Raw genomic sequence first — 25,066 nt, 5'->3', positions numbered from 1 at the left:
TTCTTCTTTGCTGGAAAGATGTAGAATAACCAGAAAGACTAGTGGCAATTCAATTGTCCCCGATTTCAAAATCTGTCGAGTCACTTGTAGGCTTTGATTGTAGGCTTCAATCTATTGTCACTTGGCAATTCATTTGCTAAGGAGTAGTTACTGAATGAAATTAACTGGTACTATTCCGAATGCTGGTCAAGTGAAGGTGCCACTTTCAATGTTACTTTCGTAAAAGGAATAAAACAATAATCAAAGGCCAGTCTGACAAGACAGTAGAGCTCACAATATTCACTCCGCAATTTCTCTTATTTGGAAAAATACTACTCATTAACAAACAAATACAAAACTATTACAATTAGCCTACTTGATCTTCATGCAATATCTAACATTCTCTTGTCAATTACCGTACAACAGAAACCAATCCACTGAAATTGGTTAGGGAAAAAATGTGTATGAATAAAGAAAAAAACCCTCACCCCAAAACCGAGAGAAATATCTCACATAGGCACAAATTGTACAGAAAGAATCTGAAAACCTCAATCACCCTGTGCAGATCCACAACACCAAGCCGTCCACACAAGTTGGCTCATCTTTGATTTCCGACAGCCCTTGCATCAGGATTTGCGTTATCCACATTTTTAACTTGCGCGTGAGACCCTTCCAAGGTTGTATGAATCAGGTTTACGTGTATAATGAACAAATTCCTCACTCATCATTCATCTTGACTTTGTCACAGCAGACCGGCCAGCAGAGCACCAGGATCTGTTAATGCTGCAGCTGGACTGGTCGGTTGAGCTACTGGAGGTGCTGGTGCCACTGGTCCAGGTGCACGAGGGGCTACAGGAATGTTAACTATTTGTTCCTTGATGAACTCCTTCAACCTGCAAATCAGACGTCAGTGGACTCTTCCATGGTTGTACGATCATAAGTCAAGAAAAAAAATGTTCTTAATACATACTCAAATGTTAACGTAGGATCCCCTGAAGCAACCGTCATACGCAACTGGGTTCTGTCTGCTGGATCTGTTTCTATTCTAGCCTGTGTATCATGAAAGACAGGTGGTCAGACCAGTATAAGTTCTTAAGCATAACAAGGTATAAGGTGTATATCAAAATATCTCTTTATTTAGCCGCTACATGGTGAAGCAAACATCCCCATATTTCACCAGTATCAACTGATAATTTCACTGATATCCAAGAAATAAAAGGTTCAATTGTCATGCAACTTACCATAGTTCAACCATATTTGGTTGGAATCATAGCCCAACCACCACTATCACTAGTTGGTAAGTTGAAGAGAAGATGGAGAACGGCTAAACTAGCAACTAGCCTACCACTAAATTTCAAATGAAACTCCACCACCCACACCATCACTAGTTGGTAAGTAGGTAGAATTAAATTGTTCACAGCAAATGGAACAAACATTCTGGCAGTCATTAGGTTCATCATGACCATTTTATTCAAAAGGAAATATTAGAGTGCTCAAAAGGGACATGTGTATTTCATGTTCAAGCTTACTTGGTATTACAATTGTGTTTATGGATAGATGCTAAATTACTTTCAATAACTCGGAAAATAAAAAAAACAAAAAAAAACATGTGCTAGTTGTATATCGACTTACCACATACGTTTTGTACCTCAGCTGTTGAATACACTACTCTAGTTATGCACGACTTGTTAATAAATTCATAAGTCAACATTTCCTCAATAACAACATATGCCGACATAATTTTAAGTTGGAAAAATTATATATGGACATGGCCAATGATTTAAAACTTGGTAAAACATAGAATAAATTAAATGATGACTATTAACTGCCCCAATAACATATAACCTAGTCTCATTTATATAAATAGCAATAAAAGTTCTAGATAGTGCTAATTCTATTCAGTGAAGCATAGAACTAGAAGCATTGCTTTAGTAATGAAAGTGGTTGCTATCCATCCATTAATGGTCCTAGTAGTAAATAAATACTGTCTTACCAAGCAAACCATTGCCCTTGTACTTTCTGAGTAAAACGTTGTGCTTGCAACAAGATTATTTGGATTGGGATCCTGGAAGAGAGAATATATTAGGGACCACCATGTATAACAGCTACTTTATGAGGAAAAACTTCAAAACTAAAAAACGGAACTTACAAGTCCTGGACAAACCATCAACCGGAAGCTGTTAATTAGATTTGCCATTTCGGCAAGTGGCAGTGGTTTGACCCCTCTAACCTGCACAGTTTACTGAACCATATGATCACATTGAAAAATAAAGTAGCTAGCCAATGTGTACAACTATTTGAACTTGACTAGGTTTTCAAATAAGATGACTGATACTGTTTCTCAAAGTGGATAGCATAGCTCCTATTATGGCAGTAACTTAACAGTGTTATCATCCTGCTTTGCAGCAGATTATGAAAATGACTCCGACACCTTTGAACCAGAGTTGGATGTTAATAGAAGATGTTAAGGACTGAACAAATGAATTCAAAAGTATATAATTATATGACTAATTTATGCAGTGGAAGAGAATGAGAACGAATAAGCAATCATGTCATTTAAACTCACTCGTCAATATAAACTACAAACGGTTGTCAACTTGTCAATCATAAAGGAACCACATAAACTACCTCTCATTTAGGTAAAAGAATAAAAATAAAATAGACGACAAATGTGACATATTACTAATACGCACCACTTCTTGAAGCTTCAGAGGTGGTCCTGAGAGTGATCTCCACGGAGGAAAAAACTCTTCAGCAGACACTGGTATGGGTTGAAGAAATTTATTCAAGACAGCTGGGAGACGAAGCTTGACATTGACCTATGAAGACAACATACATAATATTATAAAAAATACATATATGAATGAATTTCTGATTTTGACCAGTAAAGACCACATATTCTAGATTCAAGTACCATATTGTGACCGAACTTGTAAGAGAAGTCAAGAACTGCTACATCCCTACTTGGCCGCAGATTCACAACTTCAAGGGGGCATTGTACCTACATAACCGAAAAAAATAAACATGGAAAGATAATTAACAAATTTGAAAAGAATTGTAGAACAAAATAAAGGGGGAATAAGAGAGCGACTAAGGGTTCATCAATGACTGAAGATTAATTACAGGAACAATAAGTCTTTACCTGTGCCCTAGGAGGAATAGTATCTGGTACTAGTGAAAGCTCCATTTTGAAGTGGGAGGGAGGCAATATTACAGCCTGAACTGATGCAAGTGGTGAAGTATTTTTGTTTCCCAAGAAAAGAACAAGACACCCCTGATGTAAGCGCCACTCTGCTTTAACTCCGATCTAGAATAACATCATGCAAATACACTCATAAGCCATCATTGTGCATATAAAGAATAAGATCAACTCGAATTACCAAATCTCTATCTTGCTTGGAAATAATAGGAAACTTTACGAGTCTAAAATCGAAATACAAGAAATATGGATATAAAATTTCAGGGAGAACCTGAATATTAGGATCTTCATACAGCACACCACTATCTTTCAAGCACAAGGCCTGAAATCTTTCAGCAATATTTCCTATAGGCTGCAGACAATATTATAAAACCAGTTAGATGTATGAGTAGCACAGCGATGAAAAGGAAGATCTGATAAGTTTCCTCTGTTGATAAGGCAAACAAATCACTGTAATAGTAAATTGGATTACAGTATAATGAATAAGCTTGTTACAAGCAGGGACTGAAGGAAAATGAAAAACCCTGGATAAACTCCAAGAGATGAATTCACGCTCAAAAACCAGTAGAACTGACAAAGGACATTTATTCTCGAAAAAGTAAAACTGATAAAGGACATCAATTAGAGGCAAAAAAAAAAATTACAAGCATGCAACAAATAATTTATTATCTAACAATAAACTGTTTAAACCCTCAACAAGAACCTTCACTTCAAAAAACAATATATGTAGGTCATGATTTATAAGATCAAATTGGAATTCATTCAGGTATCACCAACATCATAGTACTCAGAAGCAACAACACAGCCACCAGAGATGCCCTGTAAAAATAGTACCTGAACAGAATTTGGCTCCTCGCCAACAGGTACTATGGCCGTAGCATCCGCTGCAGTTGGATCACCACCAGATCCAGGGATTACATTCTGATGTGATTGAACAGTGGTACCAGGAGGGCCTTCAATAGCCAGCGGACCCAAGAGGTCACCAAGGAGATCCGGTGAAGGAGTTTGAGGATCAGCTTTACTCAAATTACCATTTTCCTGAGACAACCCTTGATCGGTTGAATTGTAATCCTGTAATACACCATTTCGATCAAACCAAATAATCTCTGGAATTTGGAAAAGAAACCTTAAATTCCAAAAGGAAAAGTTTAAGGGAAAAAGACTAACCACGTTACTGCTCGTGGTGGGTATCTTCACAAGACCAAGCTGGTGGTTGGCAGGCGGGGTACCATTACCAGGACATTGGTCGGTCACAACCAAAGCATTTGATGTTTGCTGCTGGGCCCGCAACTTGATAGCACTTTGTTCTGCGGTATCAATTTCAGTATCCTCAGCCTTTTTGATCAATGCAGACTACACATCAAAAGAGAAAACTGAAATTAATATAAGTATTTCCGAAGTGACTGTGATAGACTTAAAAGTCTGAAACTATAAGCGTCTTCTGAAAAATAAACTAAATAAATAAAAATGAACAAATTCAAAGCAAATACCTGCCGCTCGGGGAATTTAGGCATTTCAGCCAATATATCAACAAGAGCTTCACCTCTCCTACTTAAGGCAAGGTATTCAGCAGCTCGTTGTTGTATTTCAACATCAATGCAACTCTCGTATCTGGAATACAACAAATCATAAGCTATAGACATTTGGAAGAAAAAGAAACTCATCGACTTCAGGTAAAGATTAAGAGGTGAATATTACTTGCTGAATATTGCCCAAATCTGATTCTGTAGTTCTTGGTCTGGAGGTTGAGTGTGCATAAAGATCTTAGCATATGTTGAAAGAAGTATAGGTATTGTAGAAGTGCTGCAAATATAATACATTCTCTAAGATCTATGAAGGATCGATAACTGAACTTTTTAAGAATCTGAGGAAGGACAAAGTGCCCTTACGATACGGTAGGAAGCTTCTCATGTATGACGGCAAATAATTCCTTTGGACTACACCCAGGCCGTCTGGCTAAAAGGTGGCCAAATTCTCCAATGATATATGCACTGACCTATTGCATGTGTATCGATTTCAAATAAATGTAGACATTAATATTAACTATATAATTAAATTTTGGTAGATATTCAATGATAAAACGAATGAGCACAAAAACTCTAAAAGGCAACTTGAAATTAAGATGATGCCCTCCAACAGAAACACAGATACATTCCTTCAATCAAAAAAGAAAAAACATTGTCAAGTTGAACCATAGTCTATGCTCACCTTAACCATTGTCTCATGTATAGCAGGTTTGTCAAGATACTCTCTGGCTTTTGCTGCAGCATAAGGCTGATCGAGTGCATAAAAATTTATCAAAATAAATACCAAGATGAACATATCTCTGAAACAAAAATGCTAAAGGACTCTGACCTGTAAGTCTTCATTATTCGTAACAAATTGCACAACACGGAACCATATATCATCACTAACAAAATCTCCTGCCTTATCAATCAATTGAAGAATCACATCTACATACCTGTATAATATCAACATGCACCCAAAAAAAAATAAAAAACTATAAGAACGATAATGGTTTAGCAACTTGGTGAATAAATATTCCTATTTAAATAACCGCAAGTAACAAAAGAACGGCCCTGTCTTTTCAAAAAAAAAAGCCCCCGATGAACCGGAAGTTGAAACATCTAGATTAATTCCATACGGTCAAAAGCAAAATTATCAAATCTCCAAATATTTCAATCTCACATGGATTTAAAAAAAATAATAAAAACAGAAAATACATTCAATTGGGCCTTGCCCAACTTATTGACCTTTTCCGTTATTCAGCTGTATCTTGCTAACTGATTACTGATGGCCTTGATTGGAGTACTGTATAGTTATTTGAAAGAAAAACGCACATAATGGGTGGAATCCATTACCATGGAGAAATGTACACTTGTTTCTGATTTTTATTATTAGAAAAAGAAAAAAAAACTATACAAGCTTATGACCGAAGTTTGTTCGATTGTTGGTTCAGTCAGTCAACTTTGATCATGTATACAATGAAATTCCAATGTTTATGTTTCAGAATCCAACCATAAACTTCAAAAATGGCTAAACTATGTCCTTGCTAGCTCTATACATAAATAATTATTGTCCTCATTCAGTCATGTGTAACAAAAACCTCAGATGCAACGCTTACAAAGAGTCCCTGACACAATTACCCTCTTCTAATTCGTCTTGTATCTTATTTCAAAACTTGTTTAAACTACACTTAACTTGCATGACATTTTATTTGATATGAGCAACCTAATGACTTTATATTTTTTTCTACATGATCTGGAAACTCCATTAATTTGGCACCTATAAAGAGGGTGTACTGCAACTTGGAAAGCTTATCTTGTATACCCATGCATTAACATAAAGAGGCTCAAAATTCCAGTAACTTCTGGTCAAAGTTCTCAATAACTATATTAACAACACTAGTCCAGGTCACTAATTCCATCCAGTTTCCTTCAAGACAAAAACACAATGGGCAAGAGAAAACTCATCATTACGACATGAATACATTATGGGTCCTTGACCCTCACATGGACCTCTTTGATCGAAATTGGACTGGAATTGGTTGTGAGGCTAACCACAGTCATATGCCTGTCTTCATATTTACTCTAGCTTACTGGTTCTTTGACCACTTTCTTGCAAGGGAAATCCATATATATCACATAATGAAAATGGAAACCATGCTTACCATGATAGATCAGGAGCAAACTTTTCTGCAAGAATGGCAGCCTTTAGTGACAATTCCTCACGCATTGCGAAGTCTGCTGTACTAAGATACTGAAATGAAAATAATTTGGTACAAAAAGAAACCAACTCAGCATGCTAAATAAAGCCAAAATAAATCTACAAAGTCATATAGAACAAAGGAAAGCACATCCAGCGTTTGATATACCTGTAGTAGTTCTTCAACTATGTCTTTTGCATTTGAAACATCACACATCCCATAAAGCAGGTCAAGAGCACGCCTACGAATACTGAAAATATAATTTGATTTTAGTACCCCAAAAAAGTAGCTTTCAACATACACAACTGAAGTAAAAACACAAGCTTCTTCTCATCTAGTTATTTATGTACAAAAAGAAAATTCTTCTTTGAAATAATTAACTTGAGGACAAAATATTCAAGGAACAACACATGTTGATAGTTGATCCCCACTTGTAGCAGGCAGGAATAGATAATCAGAGTGAATCAAGCAAAGACTACAGATGGAGCACAGTGCAATAATCACAGAACAGATAGAATGCATGAAAAAAATAAAAAAGCATCAGACATGAAATTCAAGGAATGACATGCATAACAAAAACCCAAGCTCAGGAAAACATACATGGTTATGTGGACACAAAATAATGATAATTAAGGATGAAATAAGATACTGCCAAACAGGAGATTTAACCTGACATCTGGATCCTTCAATGAGGTGATAATCTGGGCTTGATGTCTCTTGATGATATCTTGCACATCGGTAACCATTAGCATGCGGGTCATGTTTTCCTACACCAAAGAAAGTGTTCAACGAATAAATATGCAGTCACCCCATGAATCCGTTCAAGTTTAGATATAGTTTTATTTGCATGCTATAATTGTTGTGATTAAAATATTTAAAAAAAGATTTTACAGAACTATAAGTGTTGCTTTACTTGCAAAGACAGAAGTAGTTCACTACTTACCAAACCAAGATATCGAATATTTGGTTCTCGCACAGCAATAAATTTTCCCAGAAGTGCAACACATTGAGACATCATCTCCTTCTCAGCATCAAGATGCATGACCTAGATTGGGCAATGATTAGAGACAAGACACGAGAGACCCTTGGTTTATAAAAAGAATCATAAGTTTTTTATAATGATATGTAATTGTTACAAAGAAGTGCTTACAAGTGCGAGGGCTTCAAAAAGAACAGCGTGTGATGCGTTGTTCTTATTAACATTTTTCACAACATCCGTACCCATCAATATACGTTGCAAGACCTGAAAGCAGCAATACAAGGTTTAACAGAAGCAAACATTATAAAGGACTGCTGACAATAAGCATTTGACAGAAGATGGACCTCAAACAATGATCTTCTAGTATTTGGGTCTTCAACGGTGGGAAAATACTGGAGAACCCTCATTGTCTTGACCTGTGTGAATAAAAAAATTTATAAGCATAAATTGCAGTTGTTCTATATCCACCAACCGCTATAAACTACTGAATGAGTCAATAGTCCTACTCTCCCTGCAATTCTTAAGCCAAGGCTCGAGGGTTTGATGAATTTCCCAAATAATATCTTCTTCTTTTTTATTATGTGCACCATCAAAGTAACGTGGATAGAGACAATGTACCAGTAACTTCGCAAGATAAAAAATAAAACACAAAACAATTTAACGCTAAGTATGAAACAGAACAAACTTGGACATGTTACAAACCTGGAGCCAGGGCGATGGGATGCCATAGTAGGTGTACTCTTGTGGAATATCCTGGTTCCTAGCAAGCCGTTCTAGTATTTTAACACATTTTGGAAGACAACTCCAGTACGCATCGTGGTGATTTGATACAAGCGCAACGAGAAGGCTCATAGATGATGTCAAAACACCAAGATCACGTTCATCTAAAAGTTGTGCCATGCGGTCGGCCCTAAATTTTTTTTTTAAAAAAAAAACAATAAAGAATAAAATATAAAAAAAAGATATTAATGCAATATGCACAAAATGAATTTTGAAATATTGTATATACTTTCATGAATAAAATAACATTCATACTTACCAGCCATCTATATTGACAACATCAGGATTTTTCCTATACAGGCGCAAAAGACATAGTGCTGCTTTTTTTCTCACGAGCGGTCTGTAGCTGCTAGAAATCTAAACAAAAAAAATAAAAATAAAAACTCAGTCACAAAAAATAGTTTTCTATTAATTGCTCAAACACTAAAGACATATTGTCTCTTACAAGCAACTTTTGTACATCAGGTGCTAATGACTCCGCAAATTCCCTGCCTCCAATATTCCCAACCTCCAAGTCAAATACAAATTAATCAGTAGAGCTACAATTAATCGTACAGAGCAAAACTTAAAAAGGAAAACAACTTGATAGAATATTAAAAACAAAAACAAAAACAAAAACTAACCGAGCAAAATAAATATCCAAATGAAAGATTGAAAATATATATAAAGATATAACCAAGACACTATATTAGAAAGTTTGCAGTAACATAACAGGTAGTCATTTAATATTATATATATATACCACTATTGTCAGACAATCGAAAATTAATATGAAAAATAAAACAGATATAGGTTGCCATACCATAGTCAACGCCAAACATTGGAAAGTTTCATTGCGGCCAATAATATCATTTCGTACAGTATTTATCGCTAATCTCAGAAAATCATGGTTTTCATTGAGTAGACATGATGTCACAATGTACCCAACCTGCAGCCATATTGAAGTCAATTAGACAATGAAATGAGATTGAAGCTACAGTAACATACTGGAATAGAAAAGCTTACTACCAAAGAGGAACATTCACATATGTTAAATAACTAAACTATAAAGTGGGCAACTGTGCATATGTATTACTTATGAAGAACCACATGAAAACCAATTTTCCTTTTAAGTACCATATGAAAACTAATTTTCCTTTTAAAGTAAAAACAATATTAAAAGCCCTAGAGGAGCACGAGTCACAAGCATAATTACAACTTCCATGGCTCTACGAATTCATACACCAATTTTACTTGGTACGATTGAATGATAAGTCTGAGATGTAGAAAATCTATCACTTTTATGTCAGCTAATATACAAAAGAAATAAAATCTATCATTTCTTCCATCCAAAGAGGAAATTTTAAGAGGACAAGTTTGGTACAAGTAATTGTATGCATTGTTGGGGAAAGTAGACATTACCTGCTTTTCTGGATACTTAGGTGCAGATATAAGCGAGACTGCTTCCATGTGACCAAAATCCACATCATATCCCAACATATAAATGTAAAGCATTTTCCAAACATATTTCTTCTTCTCATACGGTGTCAAACCCTGATGAAATAATTAAAGAAAACTTTGAGTAACCATTCATCCCTTCTGGTTTAGCTATCACAAATGTTTAGATCAACAGTGAGCACATAGTATCAACTGTGGAAAGTATTAGCAAATCAACCACAACGAAAAAACTATCCTACAAGAAACATTTATATTTCCAAAGGTATGCATGGAATTGTGAAAACCGAAGTGAAGATAGTTTAGGCTTCATTCTAGATAATTAATATCATGACATTAATGAGAGAAAGAAGGAGCACACAAGGACAATTAATTTTACATTTACACTTTCTGAAATACAAGATTTTATTGAATAAAATAAATAGGTATAATACGGAGGGAAGATGACCACTTAAATGCTTTATACGAATCAGGAGGAACAACAAACTAATGATGCAAGTACATTAAACAGCATAGCAGCCCTCTGGTCAGCCAAAATTGCATAGCAAGTAATTACCCGAACTATAGAGAAACCAAGCCAATATACATATCCGAATCAATTCGATATTCAGCATATGTACTCGTCATGAAGTTCATTTTATATTTAAATTCAGTAATCAATAGCATCTTACATTCATATTATGAGATCCAAAATGTGCTTATAGATGTCAGAACTTCATCATATGAAAATATATATGTGTTAGATTATTGCAGAAAATGATTTCAATAAACAATAATCTTAATCTGGAAGGTGGAATTGCCACAACCAAGCACTATGTTACAGTCATCTATCTTTGTGTATTCTCAAACCCATGAAGAAAACAGGCTCATGTCCCCGTTATTCACTTTCTCAACAAGGAGATTCAACATTTCAGATGCCATCATACAACCACCCAAGCAATTCATATCAGCTCCACTTTCCCCAGTTTGAGGGGAATAAAAGCGAGTACCTCCTGGTACTTTCATGCCTCTAATTTGAAGCTCACAGAAACACTTGCACTAAAGCTCCATTTATAAAGTCATCGAATTACATGTATGGTTTCATAATCAACTCAAACTAAGTTCAGTGACTCATTAACCATATGATTTATCCTCTCCAACATAACGAGTCACATTTCTAAATAGGCTGGAGAATGCCAGTGCCACTAAACCGCAGAATTACATACAATTCTGAATTTTGAACACCTCACCCAAAATCCCCAAATTGGAGCAATGGCCTAGATCAAATTTTCAGCATAAAAACTAATCACGAAACGCAAACCCTAAGCAGTAAGGGGCGTACCTTGTCGTTCTTGAAGCGAGTACGAACATTGCCGAGCTCCTTATCGACGCGAAGCCTCTCCTGCTCTTTGTTCTGGCAATTCCGAATGTCGCTGATGAAAACAGAGAGGCCTCGCATGCCGGACAAAGCCATTGCCGCTCAGATCCAGCGCCGGCGAGACTCAACCACTCCCGTCTCAGCTGCCCTAAATCCACAAGATCGTTGCTGGATCTAACAGGACCAGCTACAGTGTTGGTGGTGGAAGATCAGAGAGAGAGAGAGGGTTTGATCTAATTGCAATATGGGTTTGTAATGTTAGAGAGAGAGAGAGAGAGAGAGAAGGAAGGTGGACTGAGATAAAAGGCGTCGGTCAGTGATGGAGGGGACGACTTTTATTCACCGTAGCCCCAACAATTGAAATTCATATCATTTCTTCCATTTCAATTTCTCATTTTCCACCTTCCTTCTTTCTTCGCTGTCCGTTTCTTTTATTTTTATTCCTTTCCTTCTTTCTATTTCTAACAGTAACTTTTCGTTTCATATTTAACTGATTTTCATTACAGCAGTTACTTATTGAAAATCATAAAAATAGGTCACTTATTGAACAATGCTCACATGTTACAAAAATTGGATTCTTCTAACAGTTCTATGTGAGTGTTACTCGTTACTCGAAACACATACAATGCACCTGAAGTAAGGGATTTTTAACATAGAACTAGTTAAATATTTAGCTAAATTATCAGCTCTTAAGCTCTCATAACATAGCCATCATAGGTAGTCGAGTTGGTAAGAATCTCCTAATTTGTAATCTCCACACACGGTTTTGAATCCTATCAACGATAATTGATGCAAAATATCAATTTATAGCATGTGATCTCTCGACATTACTTTATAAATATAAAGGTCGAAATGTAGATTAGATGAAAGTTTTGATGTTCTTTTCATTATTACCTTTTTCATTTTAATATTATAAACTAAAACTTCTTTTTTTTTTAAATAAAAAATAAACTAGAACTTCGTCTATTGTACATTAATTCATCAATACATTCGGGTAAATCGTTTTAATAGAGTTAGAGTGACGAAAATGCCACTAACTAAAATGAGAAGTAATGGTGTTATTAATGGATGATACTAAAAATACGTCGAAGATGAATCTCGAGTTACCAAAGTTACCAAAGTGATAGTTTTGTCTTTTCAAAATAGTTTTGGTTTTAGAATGTTGTGTACTTGTGTATCGGACTGTATCCATGTGTTGATAGACTTAAAATTTGAGAACTGTTGGTGATATTTACTCATAAATTAAATTTAGTGGTAAGTTTTGCTCAACTGTAAGTAATGTCTCTTTATTACAGCTCTTTAAATTGAACGTTGTTGTGTAAGCTTGTTGTATATACGATACATAGACCTAGACTAGCAAATATACCAACGCTACCAGTTCATCCTATTACTTAGACTGTCATCAGTAGTAGCGAACAAAGCACGACTCTATCGTATTTGGATTATGTCTAAGAGTAAGTCCAACAGATTCCTTAAATTATTTGATTTTCTCTATTTTAGGAAACATGGGGTCATTTTCCACTCCAACAGCTTCCCTATCTCATTCTCTAAAATATGGAAAGAGATGAAAGAAAAGTTTTGCTTCCCTATATTTACAGATTCCCTAAAAATATTTAGGGAAAGAAGAATTGAATGTTGCACATTCTTCAAGGCTCAAAGATAAGAAAAATATATAATTTATTCTAAAAAATAAACTTTTATATTTTTATACTTATTATTATATTATAATAAATGAGGATTGTTGTTGTAATAAATATTTGAATCTTTAAAACAGGGAAACTGTTGAATTTGGTATACAAAATTTTTAGAGATTTTGAGTTTTGCTTCCCTATTATGTAGAAAATATAAAGAAGCTGTTAGACTTGCTTTAAGTTGGGGACCATAAACATGAACCAGTGGTTAGGCCACCAGGCTTGCTTAACAGATGCAGATAAATTTGGTTGTAATATTTTTTTTCACATGCGAAAAGAAAAACTACAAAGCAAAATTTATAAGACAACCCGAGTTTACATTATCAAAGAACAAAACTCTAGTAACGGAGCTTTAAGGACATGTAATTGATCGTATTGAGTGAGCCCTACATATTAGTCATGCCAATACTAATTGCTTCTTTCATCTTTACATAAAATTGGCAATCGGCACTCATCTTACTCGAGGGGTGCTTCAGTGCTTACTCCAAGAAAGATACATGTAAGCCAGAGTAGTTGGGATCACTTGAACAGTACTCTTGATCGAGTTAGTCGATCATCCATAGTGATATGTGATTTGTGAACGAGGAACCCTCTCGTGAAGAGAGGATCTGTGTCCCCTGATGTTCATGCTTGGCCGAAGTGAACAATTGCAGGAAAAGAAAATTAATAACCAAAAACGCAGGGGGAAAATTCTGCCTCTGCGTGTCTTAATACTTTGAATCTCTATCGTCCTATTAAAAAATAATAATCTCTATCGTTCATTTTATATATGGTAACTGAAAACATCTATAGTTGGTAAAGCAAGACTATCCTATTGCACTCCACTCAATTTGGCCCAATCTACAAATTGCATACCACCGTAGATATTGTTGGCAAATCGAACACCTATAGTGAACGCCATTGCAATAGGTGGAACACGCTTTGTCAAAGGTGATGCTTCAACCAGTCCTTCCAGTCCATTTACGATCTGATAACGAGTGTTGGACGAGATAGCAAGAAAAACACCTGATTAAGAGAGCAACATAATTAGTGTAAACAAACTGATGGAGGATAACTAAGGGGGCAACGGAAGCACCAAGATGCATAATTGAGTGGCATCATACAATTATAGAACTACTCCCAAGTCCTAACTAAATGAACTTTTCCTAACAATTCTAACCAACAAGTATATTAATGTTACTCTTTGGTCTTAGTAGTAAGTAGTAGAAACCATATCACAAAAGAAAGTACAGCTCAAAATGATAGATATGTAGGAGCAAAACAAAAACAATTCAAACCAACAAGTATAATAATGTTACTCTTTGGTCATAGTAGCAAGTAGTAACAATATACATCTTCTCTAAACAAGTTATTATAAACAGAAAATTGATTGGCAACAATATTATGCTTATGTTCCAGAGCCAAAACAGAAAGTTGTATCCACAAGCATGATATAGCAAAATTTCCATAAAAAAGATATAGTCATATAAGCTATCCTTGGCAATTTTTGACAAGCAAATATAGCAGTTCCAATTTATTTTTTTCAGAAAAAAAAAAAATTATCACTCGACTATGAATCTAAGCAACCATTTAAACCATTTTACCAATAGATACTCATGGAGAAAAAAAATTTCCTCTTTTTCCATTGAGTTCAGTTCTCACAGAATTACCACACCATGAACAAGGAATTAATTTTACTTCAGGATGTCTATGCATATCATTTATTTTAGACTATCCCATGGTTATCACAACTAGCCGACATACATTTGCATTACACATGAATGATAGTAAATCTTGAATGACTACAGAAGTTATAGAAAGAGTTGATAATTGAAAAATTAATATCTAATCAAGAGGAGGACCTACCCCAAAGAGCAGCACTTTTCACAAGAGGAGGCACAGCTACGTCCTCTTCTGACTTCTTTATGCTCCTGACAACATAAATAATAAAGTGAGTAGGGGTTTGGGGACATAAGGTAAAATGCCTTAGCTCGGGTTTCAGTAAAATTCAGTAAAAATAAAAACTTGGACAATTTAAATGAAAGATTGTCAACACTAAGGTCATAGGCCCTTAACTCGGCATGCAGCATGTGCATTCCACCACTAAATTTTATGGTAAAGACGCATTCATGCTAGTGTCAGTTCCATCCCCAACATTCACATAAGCTCCTCCACTTTAAATCTTTTCTAATCTATGATAGGAAGGCAAAGTAACTAAACAAAATTTCTTTGATAAACCTGGAAAGGATGTAGCTTACTTGATAATATTCCACTTAGAAGTATGAAAGCTTTAAAACACATTCAACTGCAGGTACCAAACTAGCAACCCAGAATGACTAAAGCTTACAACAGAAAAACAAAAATAAGTAAGAAATTAGAAGATACATACCGTTTGGCATTCATGATCGTATTAGCAATCCCTTGTCCAATAATACCACATACAAAGCCGACAGATCCATACAACACACCCTGGATACACACATTATAGTCAATTAGAAAGAGAAACATGGCAAAACTACGAGTTATAGAATCTAGAGAACTAAAGATGGTTCGGAAAACTGGCACACAAACTTTAAAAAAGAAAATCCTAAGCAAGAACATTTATAAAGAGAAGGAGAGTGAAAAACTCCATAATGTCTCCAATTGGGACGCATTTCTTCAATATTTAGAGTCCACAGAGCAACTACAATTTTGTAGTTATTCCAATATATCAATAATAAGATGTTGTACCTTATAGAAGAACGTGGCTACCCTCTGCTTCAAGGAGAATCTGCATCCTGGCCTTTCAGCTTCAAAGACGCTGCATAGGACGAATCACATATAACTTCTTCAGTAACTACATTCAAATAAGATCAAAATACTGCTTCATTTTCAAGGAAACACAGGTACTTCTACATTATAAGAGTCCAGGTAAACCCCTTTAATGTTGAAGTACCTCTGGATCCTCATTGTAGTTTATGAGGGTGCATCAATGACAGTTAGACTCTATTTTGGCACATATACAATTTACAAGACACAAAGACCTCAAAACAAGATAATAATCATTTTAGTAGAGCCAACGATAAGCATCACACATCTAAGAGATGATCATGATCAATTCAACAAGAGAAACTATCCAAACATAGGAGAAACCACGATGTGCAATGATTCATATTTCCTAAAGAGGTCGGCCCAAAGTCTTTTGATACATTTAGCAAAATATTGGTCCCAAAAGATGCTTACCTGCTAGGGAGAGACGCGCAAGCCTGTTGCATCTGTCCAAATAAACCATGTGATATTGATGGTTTTCCAATACGAGCATAGGGTGCCAACATACCAACCAAAGCAATGTCAACAACTATTCCCACCAAAAGATCCGCAGCATACAACTCAAACTCATTCCAGAAGTCCTTTCCCCGCTTCTGAACTTCCGCAAAGGTGGCACAACAAGAATCTATGACTATCTGCATTACAAAAATAGCGACAAATCTCATCAGTACCTAATGTAACTCACATATAACCAACAATGCAAATAATACATGCAACCTAAATAACCGATTACAAACCTCTGTCCCAACTTTAAACAAAAACGAAGGATCAGCCAGCATTCGATTTCGTAGCATAGAGCAGTACTTGATCAAAAACCCCAACGGCCAAGCTGCGCCCTGAAATCCAAGCAACCAAATCAATAATCGTAGCGAAAACAACAAACTTGATCACATCATTACATCAATCCAATCGAAATTCAAGCACAACAAGAACAATGCAAATACCTGTAAAGCCAAATAGCGAAGAAGAAACTCTTTACGAAGGCCAGTAGTCTTGGCAGCCTCGAGCATATCCAAAGGAAGCTCCACTCCGCAAGCTTCAGTCTCCTTCATCACCTCATCAAACCTCAACAAAGGCCCGAACTCCTCCCCCTCCGCATCCTCCTCGTTGCCACCGCCGCCGGAGGACGAATCTCCATCTCCGCCGTCACGGCCTCCGCCGGCGCCGCCGTCGAGTTTCGGCTCGGTGAGATCGACATTCTGCGGCGAAATGGGGAACGCGGAATCTGATCCCAGGCAAGAAGTGAGGCGGAAGCCGCGGCGGTTGTGGATGGGGGAGTGGTGTGAGGCGACGAGCTTTAATGGGCGTAAGGGGTCGAAGGAGGGTTTAGGGTTTTGGGGAGAATGGAGAGGGAGGTTAATGAGGTCGGAGCCGTGGTGCGAAACGACGGCGTTTGGGAGGTGAAAGTGAGAGGGTGGCGAAAAAAGTGACATTGTGTTTGTTTTGGTAGGAGGCAACAGAGAAGTGTTTGACTGAGGGTATTTAAGGGAGTAGGGGCACGTGGAAAGAGCTGATTGGCGATAGAAAAAAGGGAATAAATAAAAAAGACTCGACGCCTGAGAGATTCGAACTCTCGCGGGGAAACCCCATGTACTTAGCAGGCACACGCCTTAACCACTCGGCCAAAGCGTCGGTTGTTGCTAATCCATCCACTTTTTAATACAAGTACCATTTCTTTTATTTTTACCGCGGTTCAATTTTGAAGTTAACGCTTACACTACATGGTCGGAAGGTTTTTAGTACACGGCCGCATGCATCTACGCATATCATGTGAATGGTTGACATTGATATAGCTGCATGGTTAATCTCATATATAAATGACTAAAATTGCATTAGTGACACATGTTGGGGCCTACTGGCTCCCATGCCCCACTAGTTATATAGATGTTACCATGTGAAGTGCACTATGTTGTTGGTTTGCCGTATTGGAATGCACTTTATTTAGCTAACTAAAGGTCCTAGGTTTGATCTATTCTCCAAGCACAGTCCTCGGAGTAACTGAGTTTCTAGGGTCAAAAACTCAGTTCTGATGACCGGAGAAAATCCAGCGAGCGATGACTGGAGTCCGATGACCAAAGTCCAATGAGACTCCGGAGTCTTCTCTCTCTTCCATTTTCTCTCTCTTTATGCATGTTTAAGGGATGAGGGCAAAATAGTCTTAAAATAATATAGTTTGTTAAAACTTTAGTAAAAATTTGTTCATTTAGGCACAATTTTTTTCTTCCTGACATTGAATTGAGCTTATAAAAAAAATTGTCATTCGAATGGATAATAAAGTGTTAAAATTAGTACTAATTAAACATTTTCTCTAATAAAAAAGATATAGATGTCAATTTAGCAAATTTAGAGATTTTGGTAGAAAAACTCCTACATTGTCATGTATTCATACCACATATGGAATTCCACTAAAACCCACAACATGGCCTGAAAACAGCACCACCAATTACACTCGACCGCCATCAAAAGTTATAACTTGTTTATGTCTTTTTGTAGGTGAGAAACAGGTACATAAAACTATATCAAACAGAGCTATAATTTTGGAATGGTTATGTTTGTTGTATTCATTATGACTCAAGTAATGAACTAAATATTATATCAGAACCACTGTATTACTGATAATGTATAATACAACCATTTGAGTCAATTACTTAGCTTTCTTGCTTAATTGCTATTAATATATATGGCATGCTGATTAAGACTCATAACTGTGACAACCTAGCAGTAGATACCATGAGATGATCATGATACACACATGAGGGGGACGCGTATATGAAACATATACCATCATTTATTCAAGCTCATAGCCATAGTTGGTTTGTGCAAAATTGAATCCATAACCAATTTCCACCAACCGATGAATTTCATTTACTCCAATAAGTTTTAGCTGGTTTTATTATTATTTTCTGCTAAAGTTATACACATGATTCACAATTATATATCTAAGCAGCTATCACATATTGTTTGTTTTGATGGTTTTTTTTTAAAAACGTTTTATTAATAACTCACACACCTTACATGTCCGTGAGGTTTGAACCCGTAACCTCAAAGTTGTTTGTTCTGATAGTTGATTCTTCTACAAAACTGTTAATGTACGCAGCTTGTGTTTAACTTAACCCACCACACACAAGTGGGTGAGTTAGTAAAAGTCTTCAGTTGTGCATACCTCACTGCATTCCAATTTCGCCGATACTGATTGAGATTAAAAGTTGATCGATTCTTGATAATTAGAGATAAAAAAAACATTCTTACATAACTTCCGGACACGAGGACACCGTTTGATCAAACATTGAGGTGACCCTGAAGTTCAACCAGCTAACAAGTAGTTCCAACTTCCAAAAGACATTTTGCATCTAAAAAAGAAAAAGGACAATGTTCATACATATGAACCTCCTTGTGCAATACAAAACAGTCCAACAACCGGAGAGAATATCAGTCAAAATAAATCCAACCATAAAGAATGATGTCAGACACATTAAACAAAACCAGAAGAATGATGTGTGCCTCTGCCTTGAGTGGACCCCACCTCCTCCGTGGGAGCTGACGAAGCTCCCAGAAACAAAACCCCCTGGTAACTTCACATCTAGACTCTCATCCCAACCAACCCCCACGCGTCCCGGAAGAGGAAGAAGACGAAAATGATTGTTCCGACAAAAAGCCCCAGACAAACCAACTCGGCCGGCTAAAGTCATTCCCTTATTTCCTTCCAGCCCATGCTTCTGTTCCCTCACTCTTCTTCTTCTTCTTCTTCTCATTTTGCATAGAGGTTCGTCGTGATCTGTGCACCCTTTTGTGGGTTGGATTTATATATAAATTTGAAATTGGGTTTTGGTTTTTTGGTGGTGGTGGTGGTGATGTGGGGTTGTGGAGGTTTTTGTCCTTTGATGATGGGGGCGTCATAGCTGTAAAGGCCCACTCTTTTGTTTATTCGACTCTGTTTGGACTTGGATTCCTCTACTCTTCCAATTCCTTCCTTCCCTGCCTTTTAACCAAAACCTTTACTTTTGGCTAAAGAAATCGCCTTTGGGGTCTCTCTTCTCCACCCAAAATGGACCTGCTCTGCTAGAGCCAATCTTCCTTCTTCTGCTATGCCTCCTCCTCGAAAGGTTTCTGAGTTTCTCAGACAAGGCAATGACTGGTAATCTCTCTCTCAAATCCCCATTTTTTCAATCCTTTTTCGCACTTGTTTTCGAGTTTTAGAGTCTAATTTATATGGGGTTGTTAAATTTATGACAGTTTAATTGGAATTGAATTGATGATCTCTTTAGTTCAGCATCTGTTAATCCGTTTTTTGTTGTTAGAATTGAGACTGTTATGTTTCATGGGATTTGATGTAGTCAGTGGTTTATGTTTCTTTCAAGGTTTTGTAAAGCTGGATTGCCGAGTGATATTACTGTTGTGGTGGATGGTGTAAGCTTCCATCTTCATAAGGTATGCTCTTACAGTTGCTCTGGTTATGGAATATATTGGGGATTCAATACTGATAGAAATCAATAACATTCTGAAACCTTATTCTCAGACCTCAGAAATAATTGTTTGATTAAGATCATAAGTTGTCAACTGGTTTATTAGATCATGGTAGGAGTTTTTTTTGGTCAGTTTCTGGTTTTCCCCATCTTATGCGGGGAAGCACTTTCTTCAAGGATGGATTTTAGCTGTTTACCTCCAAGTTTTGTCTTTTAATATCTTTTAATATGTAGAATGCAAAGATGATCTATCTATTTGTTTTTAATTTTTTATCTTTCTGGAAATTGAAAATTGATATGTTATACACGCTTGCTGATAGCTTCAGTATGCTGTTAATGATAAAACTCATATACTATGTGTTTCAGCTATTTGTTACTTTTTATATTTTGAATGTTGTCGTCTTCCACCCCTAAAAATAGTTTTAATGGAATGTCGTATATCCTTTGATGAATTTTGAGTGGGAATTATCACTTATCACAATTCTTCACTGTCCAGTTTCCTCTCATTTCAAAATGTGGGAAGATAGCATGTATATATGAAGAGTCCGAAAAGAAACATGAGAAGGTTTTCACTACAGTTCTTGAGGAATTCCCTGGTGGCCCTGACATGTTTCTGATTGCAGCTAAATTCTGCTATGGTATGCGGGTGGAATTGACTTCAAGAAACATAGTAATGGTGTACTGTGCAGCGGACTACCTTGAAATGATAGATGAGTTTGGAGAAGAGAACTTACTCTCAAAGTCGGAGAACTTTTTCTATAAGAATATACTGCACAACTGGAAAGACTGTATCTTGGCTCTTCAAAGTTCTGAGCCCGTTCTTCAAAGGGCAGAAAAACTTCACATAATAAACAAATGTGTAAATGCTTTATCTGTGATGGTTTGCACAGATCCTAGTTTGTTTGGATGGCCCATGATGATGTATGGTAGCTTACAGAGTCCTGGTGGAAGCATCCTGTGGAATGGAATTAATACTGGAGCAAGGATTCGAAGCTCTGAGTCTGATTGGTGGTTTGAAGACATCTCATACCTCAGTGTGAGTTTGTTTGAGAGACTTATCAAGGCAATGGAGATGAAGGGTATAAGACCTGAAAACATCGCAGGTGCTGTAATGCACTATACCAGAAAATACCTACCCGGCCTGGGCAGATGGCAGGGTGGACAACATGGTATACCCAGGACAGTTACAAGTTTTAGTTTTACACCTATTGCCCTAGATCAAAGGGTAGTTTTAGAAAGCATTGAGAAACTTCTTCCCCAAAAGAAGGGTAAATCATTTTGCCGGTTTTTGCTCGGACTTCTTCGTGTTGCATTAATATTGGGAGCCAGTCAAACCTGCAAGGACTCTTTGGAAAGGAGAATAGGAAGGCAACTGGAATTTGCAACTTTAGATGGTCTTCTGATTCCGACATATTCAGATGCTGAGACATTGTATGATACTGACACTGTTCAGCGGATAATCCAACACTTCATGTCATCAGAATCGAAGGTTACACCATTTTCTCCAGCATCAGTTGAAGTGGAAACATCTCCATCGTCAGGTCCGTTAAGGTCAGTTGCAAAGCTGATAGATAGCTACATTGCGGAGGTTGCTTCAGATGTTACTTTAAAGCCTGAAAAGATACGCTCTCTTGCAGTGGCTCTTCCAGAATCGTCAAGAACTTTGCATGATGGGTTATATAGGTCACTTGATATATACTTCAAGGTTTAATTTTATTTGATCTCACATCTTTAAATAAAATCCACCTTTTCCATTTTTAATCCTTGTTGATGTAACATAGATTTTGTTTATCTTTTCTCAGGCGCATCCTTGGCTCTCAGATAAGGAGAAGGAAGAACTTTGCAACATCATTGACTTCCAGAAACTTTCTATTGATGCCTGTGCCCATGCATCCCAAAATGAAAGGTTGCCACTCAGAGTTGTTCTTCAAGTCCTGTTCTTTGAGCAGATGCATTTGAGAACTGCTCTAGCTGGTCATCTGAATGTCTTGGAAACTGAAAGTGCTCCTGCAGGTCCTGTTAATCTCCATGCTGATACGGCTGGCCAGATTATACAGAGGGATGGGTGGGTGACTATGGTGCGTGAGAACCGGGTTTTAAAGGTGGATATGGACAAGATGAGATCTAGAGTTGGTGAGCTCGAACAAGAATTTAGTAAAATAAAGCAAGAGATGAAAAAGGTGACCAAATCACATAGTTCCATCAGTTCGCCTCGTGTGGTTGCCAGGAGAATTGGTTGCAATCTTCTTTCACGACCTTCAGATGCTAAACCAGACACTATTGGAAGTACTGGGCACTCCCCAAGAGCATCAGTTGAGAAGGCACGTTTTTCCTGCCATTCTAGACACAAAAAAAGTTTCTCATTGTTTTGAGAGATAGCACAAAGAAATTGGAAGGCTGCCACTCTAGAGTTTCTGGTTGGTCTGCAGAATGCTCGCAAAGGAAAAGTAATTCCACAAGTAAGATCATCTCAACACCTTTGGAACGTTTCGAGCATCCTTCACATTTCTGTGAACCAACCAGAATCGTATCAGCAGTGTCCGGAGGGAGGACGGTACGATTTATTTATACCATAGAAGATTGTTCTTTTACAGTTGGATTTTGTTCAAGTATGGAGAGAAATTCTTTTTGGGTGGGGATTCGGAGTAGGAACTATTAAAATCGTTAAAAAAAACAAATAAAAAGAAGAAGAAGAAGAACACAGAAGACAAGTAAATATGTATATCTATTACATGGAATGCTGCCAATCCCACCAAAGTTTGAACTCAGAATATGTTCTCCACATTTAGGGTTGGTATTTGGTTCAAGGAAATACACCTAGTTACCCATAGAGAAAAGAAATGTTGTTATTTGAGTTTTTAGTTAGTTTGACAGTGAGTTTATACATGTACATCTGCAAGAGTCGAGTTGTAACTTGTTAGTCTGAAATAGTGGAAAATATCATTGGTGTGTTATGTTTAAAAATTTATTGGCTTACATTTGGTCATTTGATCTCAAGTTTCTTCATATTAATAAGTGTTCACAGGTCCAGATTTGTATCTGTTCTATAATTCTGTATCATAGTCCCTTGGTCATGATATATCCAGCAAAGCAGGGCTTGGCTTTGAGGAATCAAACAAATAAGCATCTGTTTGGAGGAGGGAAGTATTGCATCAAGAATATTAAGTCATTTGCAAAAGATGCTTCTTATTAAGATTAAATTAACAGGGAAGGTAGGCACATGAAATCTAAAAGTATGTTAATGGTGACAAAACACCATGGAGCCCTTTGGGACAATCTTATGAACAGCCATATTACCAAACTCCTCAATTCAGTGATGGATGTCTAAGGATGATTTGATATGAGTTTGAAACTTTGAATGGTATCTGAGGCTAATGTTTAGGCACATACAGTAAAAGTTACACATTGTTTTATCTACAGACCATAAAGATTGCGCTTTTTATTCATGGTTTCAATGATTGCCAGATTAAAGTGAATGGTTTTGTTAATCTCTGTGCCTTCAAACTTAGTTCTGGCGGGAAAGCATGGTTTTGGATTGGAGATTGTACGTACCGTAAGAAGTTAGAACAGGATGGGCTGGGGATCAATACAGAGCAACGAAATTCTCATTTACTATGAACTATTTCGAACGACTATTGGTTCTATTTACTAGAACCTAATAGAATACTAAATACTTGTGGGTTTCAAATTTTTCTAGATTATGCCTGTAATCTAGAATGGATCACAAGTCAAACAACTTCCACACTTCAGAATTCAGACATTGAACTACTTAAGGAGTAACCAATGAAGTATAGTGTATGGGTGTGAAGCTAAATCTAAGTTTACATCAGATTCATTTTGTTTTTCGTTCTTTAGAAATTTTTTAGAAATTTGTTAATAACTCATAAGAATAGACAAATCAAATCCGAAGCGTATACACATAAAAAATAATTTCTTAATAAGCAAACCACATATAAAATATAGTCTTAGTTTGAGTTATATATTTCAAATGTGTTAAACTGGTTCCTTTCGTCACATACAAACCGAGTAGTGAAAATTCTAGTACACACGAAAGTACAAGTACACAGTGCAATCCACTGACGGAGCGAGGATTTGATTTTATTTAGGGCACTCACAAACTATCAAAACTCTAGAAGAAAAAATATATATCCACACTTCTTGAAAGAAAGAAAAATTCTCAAATTTTATTCAAGATTAAAGGTTATTATAATTTCTGATAAATAACTCAAAAAAAAAAATAACGAAATTTGTATCAATTTTCAAATATGCGACGTTTAGAACCCTAAAACAATAGTAAAAAAAAAAAAACCATGAAAGCAGTCGCCTAAACTGAGTTACCGACCCCCAGAAACTCAGTTTCCGACCCCGAGTACCTGAGTTGCTCCATTGACTGGTCACCAGAATTAAGGCTGGGCATCTTCAGTTCGGGTCCATTTTAAGGCGAAACCAAAACCAATCTGAATTATTCGGTTTAAGGTTTTTTTCCAACTGAATCTGGATTTTAAAACCTTTGACCCAAATATTCGGCCCATTTGAAATTTCGGATCGGTTCAGGTCGGTTTCGGTTTTGGCCCATATTTGAAAAACTTTTGGCTCATTTAGTATCGCATTATAAAGTTGAATTTCAAATTTTTGACTTGAGTAACATGTTTTATTATAAGAACCCGACTTCGATGACAAGAGCTGGTCAC

At 36.6% G+C, this 25,066-nt stretch overlaps 3 protein-coding genes and 1 non-coding gene across 4 annotated transcripts; 1 reads left to right on the top strand and 3 right to left on the bottom strand.

Moving 5' to 3' along the window:
- Nucleotides 1–206: 206 nt before the first annotated feature.
- Nucleotides 207–11,717, bottom strand: LOC101302334 (AP-2 complex subunit alpha-2-like). The gene is made up of 27 exons (XM_004293996.1): nucleotides 11,399–11,717; nucleotides 10,045–10,176; nucleotides 9,446–9,571; nucleotides 9,089–9,151; nucleotides 8,903–9,000; nucleotides 8,566–8,773; nucleotides 8,208–8,279; nucleotides 8,035–8,127; nucleotides 7,828–7,929; nucleotides 7,554–7,651; nucleotides 7,053–7,134; nucleotides 6,849–6,937; nucleotides 5,534–5,639; nucleotides 5,387–5,452; nucleotides 5,068–5,174; nucleotides 4,877–4,981; nucleotides 4,669–4,789; nucleotides 4,346–4,531; nucleotides 4,013–4,249; nucleotides 3,450–3,530; nucleotides 3,122–3,286; nucleotides 2,894–2,980; nucleotides 2,673–2,798; nucleotides 2,129–2,209; nucleotides 1,973–2,044; nucleotides 950–1,029; nucleotides 207–872 (listed from the first exon to the last, which is right to left on the bottom strand). Exons 1-27 carry the CDS (start codon nucleotides 11,528–11,530, stop codon nucleotides 722–724), a joined length of 3,066 nt encoding a protein of 1,021 aa, XP_004294044.1. The 5' UTR covers nucleotides 11,531–11,717; the 3' UTR covers nucleotides 207–721.
- A 2,037-nt stretch (nucleotides 11,718–13,754) lies between these two features.
- LOC101309918 lies at nucleotides 13,755–17,345 on the bottom strand. The gene is made up of 7 exons (XM_004295595.1): nucleotides 16,857–17,345; nucleotides 16,650–16,748; nucleotides 16,327–16,547; nucleotides 15,835–15,904; nucleotides 15,494–15,573; nucleotides 14,971–15,035; nucleotides 13,755–14,130 (listed from the first exon to the last, which is right to left on the bottom strand). Exons 1-7 carry the CDS (start codon nucleotides 17,343–17,345, stop codon nucleotides 13,937–13,939), a joined length of 1,218 nt encoding a protein of 405 aa, XP_004295643.1. The 3' UTR covers nucleotides 13,755–13,936.
- Nucleotides 17,346–17,462: 117 nt separating this feature from the next.
- TRNAS-GCU lies at nucleotides 17,463–17,544 on the bottom strand. Its single transcript has one exon. It is a non-coding gene; the product is annotated as a tRNA-Ser (tRNA).
- Nucleotides 17,545–19,997: 2,453 nt separating this feature from the next.
- Nucleotides 19,998–23,335, top strand: LOC101302045 (BTB/POZ domain-containing protein At3g44820-like). The gene is made up of 4 exons (XM_004293995.1): nucleotides 19,998–20,047; nucleotides 20,271–20,340; nucleotides 20,872–22,080; nucleotides 22,178–23,335. Exons 1-4 carry the CDS (start codon nucleotides 19,998–20,000, stop codon nucleotides 22,745–22,747), a joined length of 1,899 nt encoding a protein of 632 aa, XP_004294043.1. The 3' UTR covers nucleotides 22,748–23,335.
- Nucleotides 23,336–25,066: the final 1,731 nt, after the last annotated feature.

This window comes from Fragaria vesca, linkage group LG3 (assembly GCF_000184155.1).
Source record: "Fragaria vesca subsp. vesca linkage group LG3, FraVesHawaii_1.0, whole genome shotgun sequence".
Taxonomy (NCBI): Eukaryota; Viridiplantae; Streptophyta; class Magnoliopsida; order Rosales; family Rosaceae; genus Fragaria; species Fragaria vesca.
Note: the sequence above shows the minus strand (reverse complement) of the source record. Positions and strands in the feature narration are given on the sequence as shown.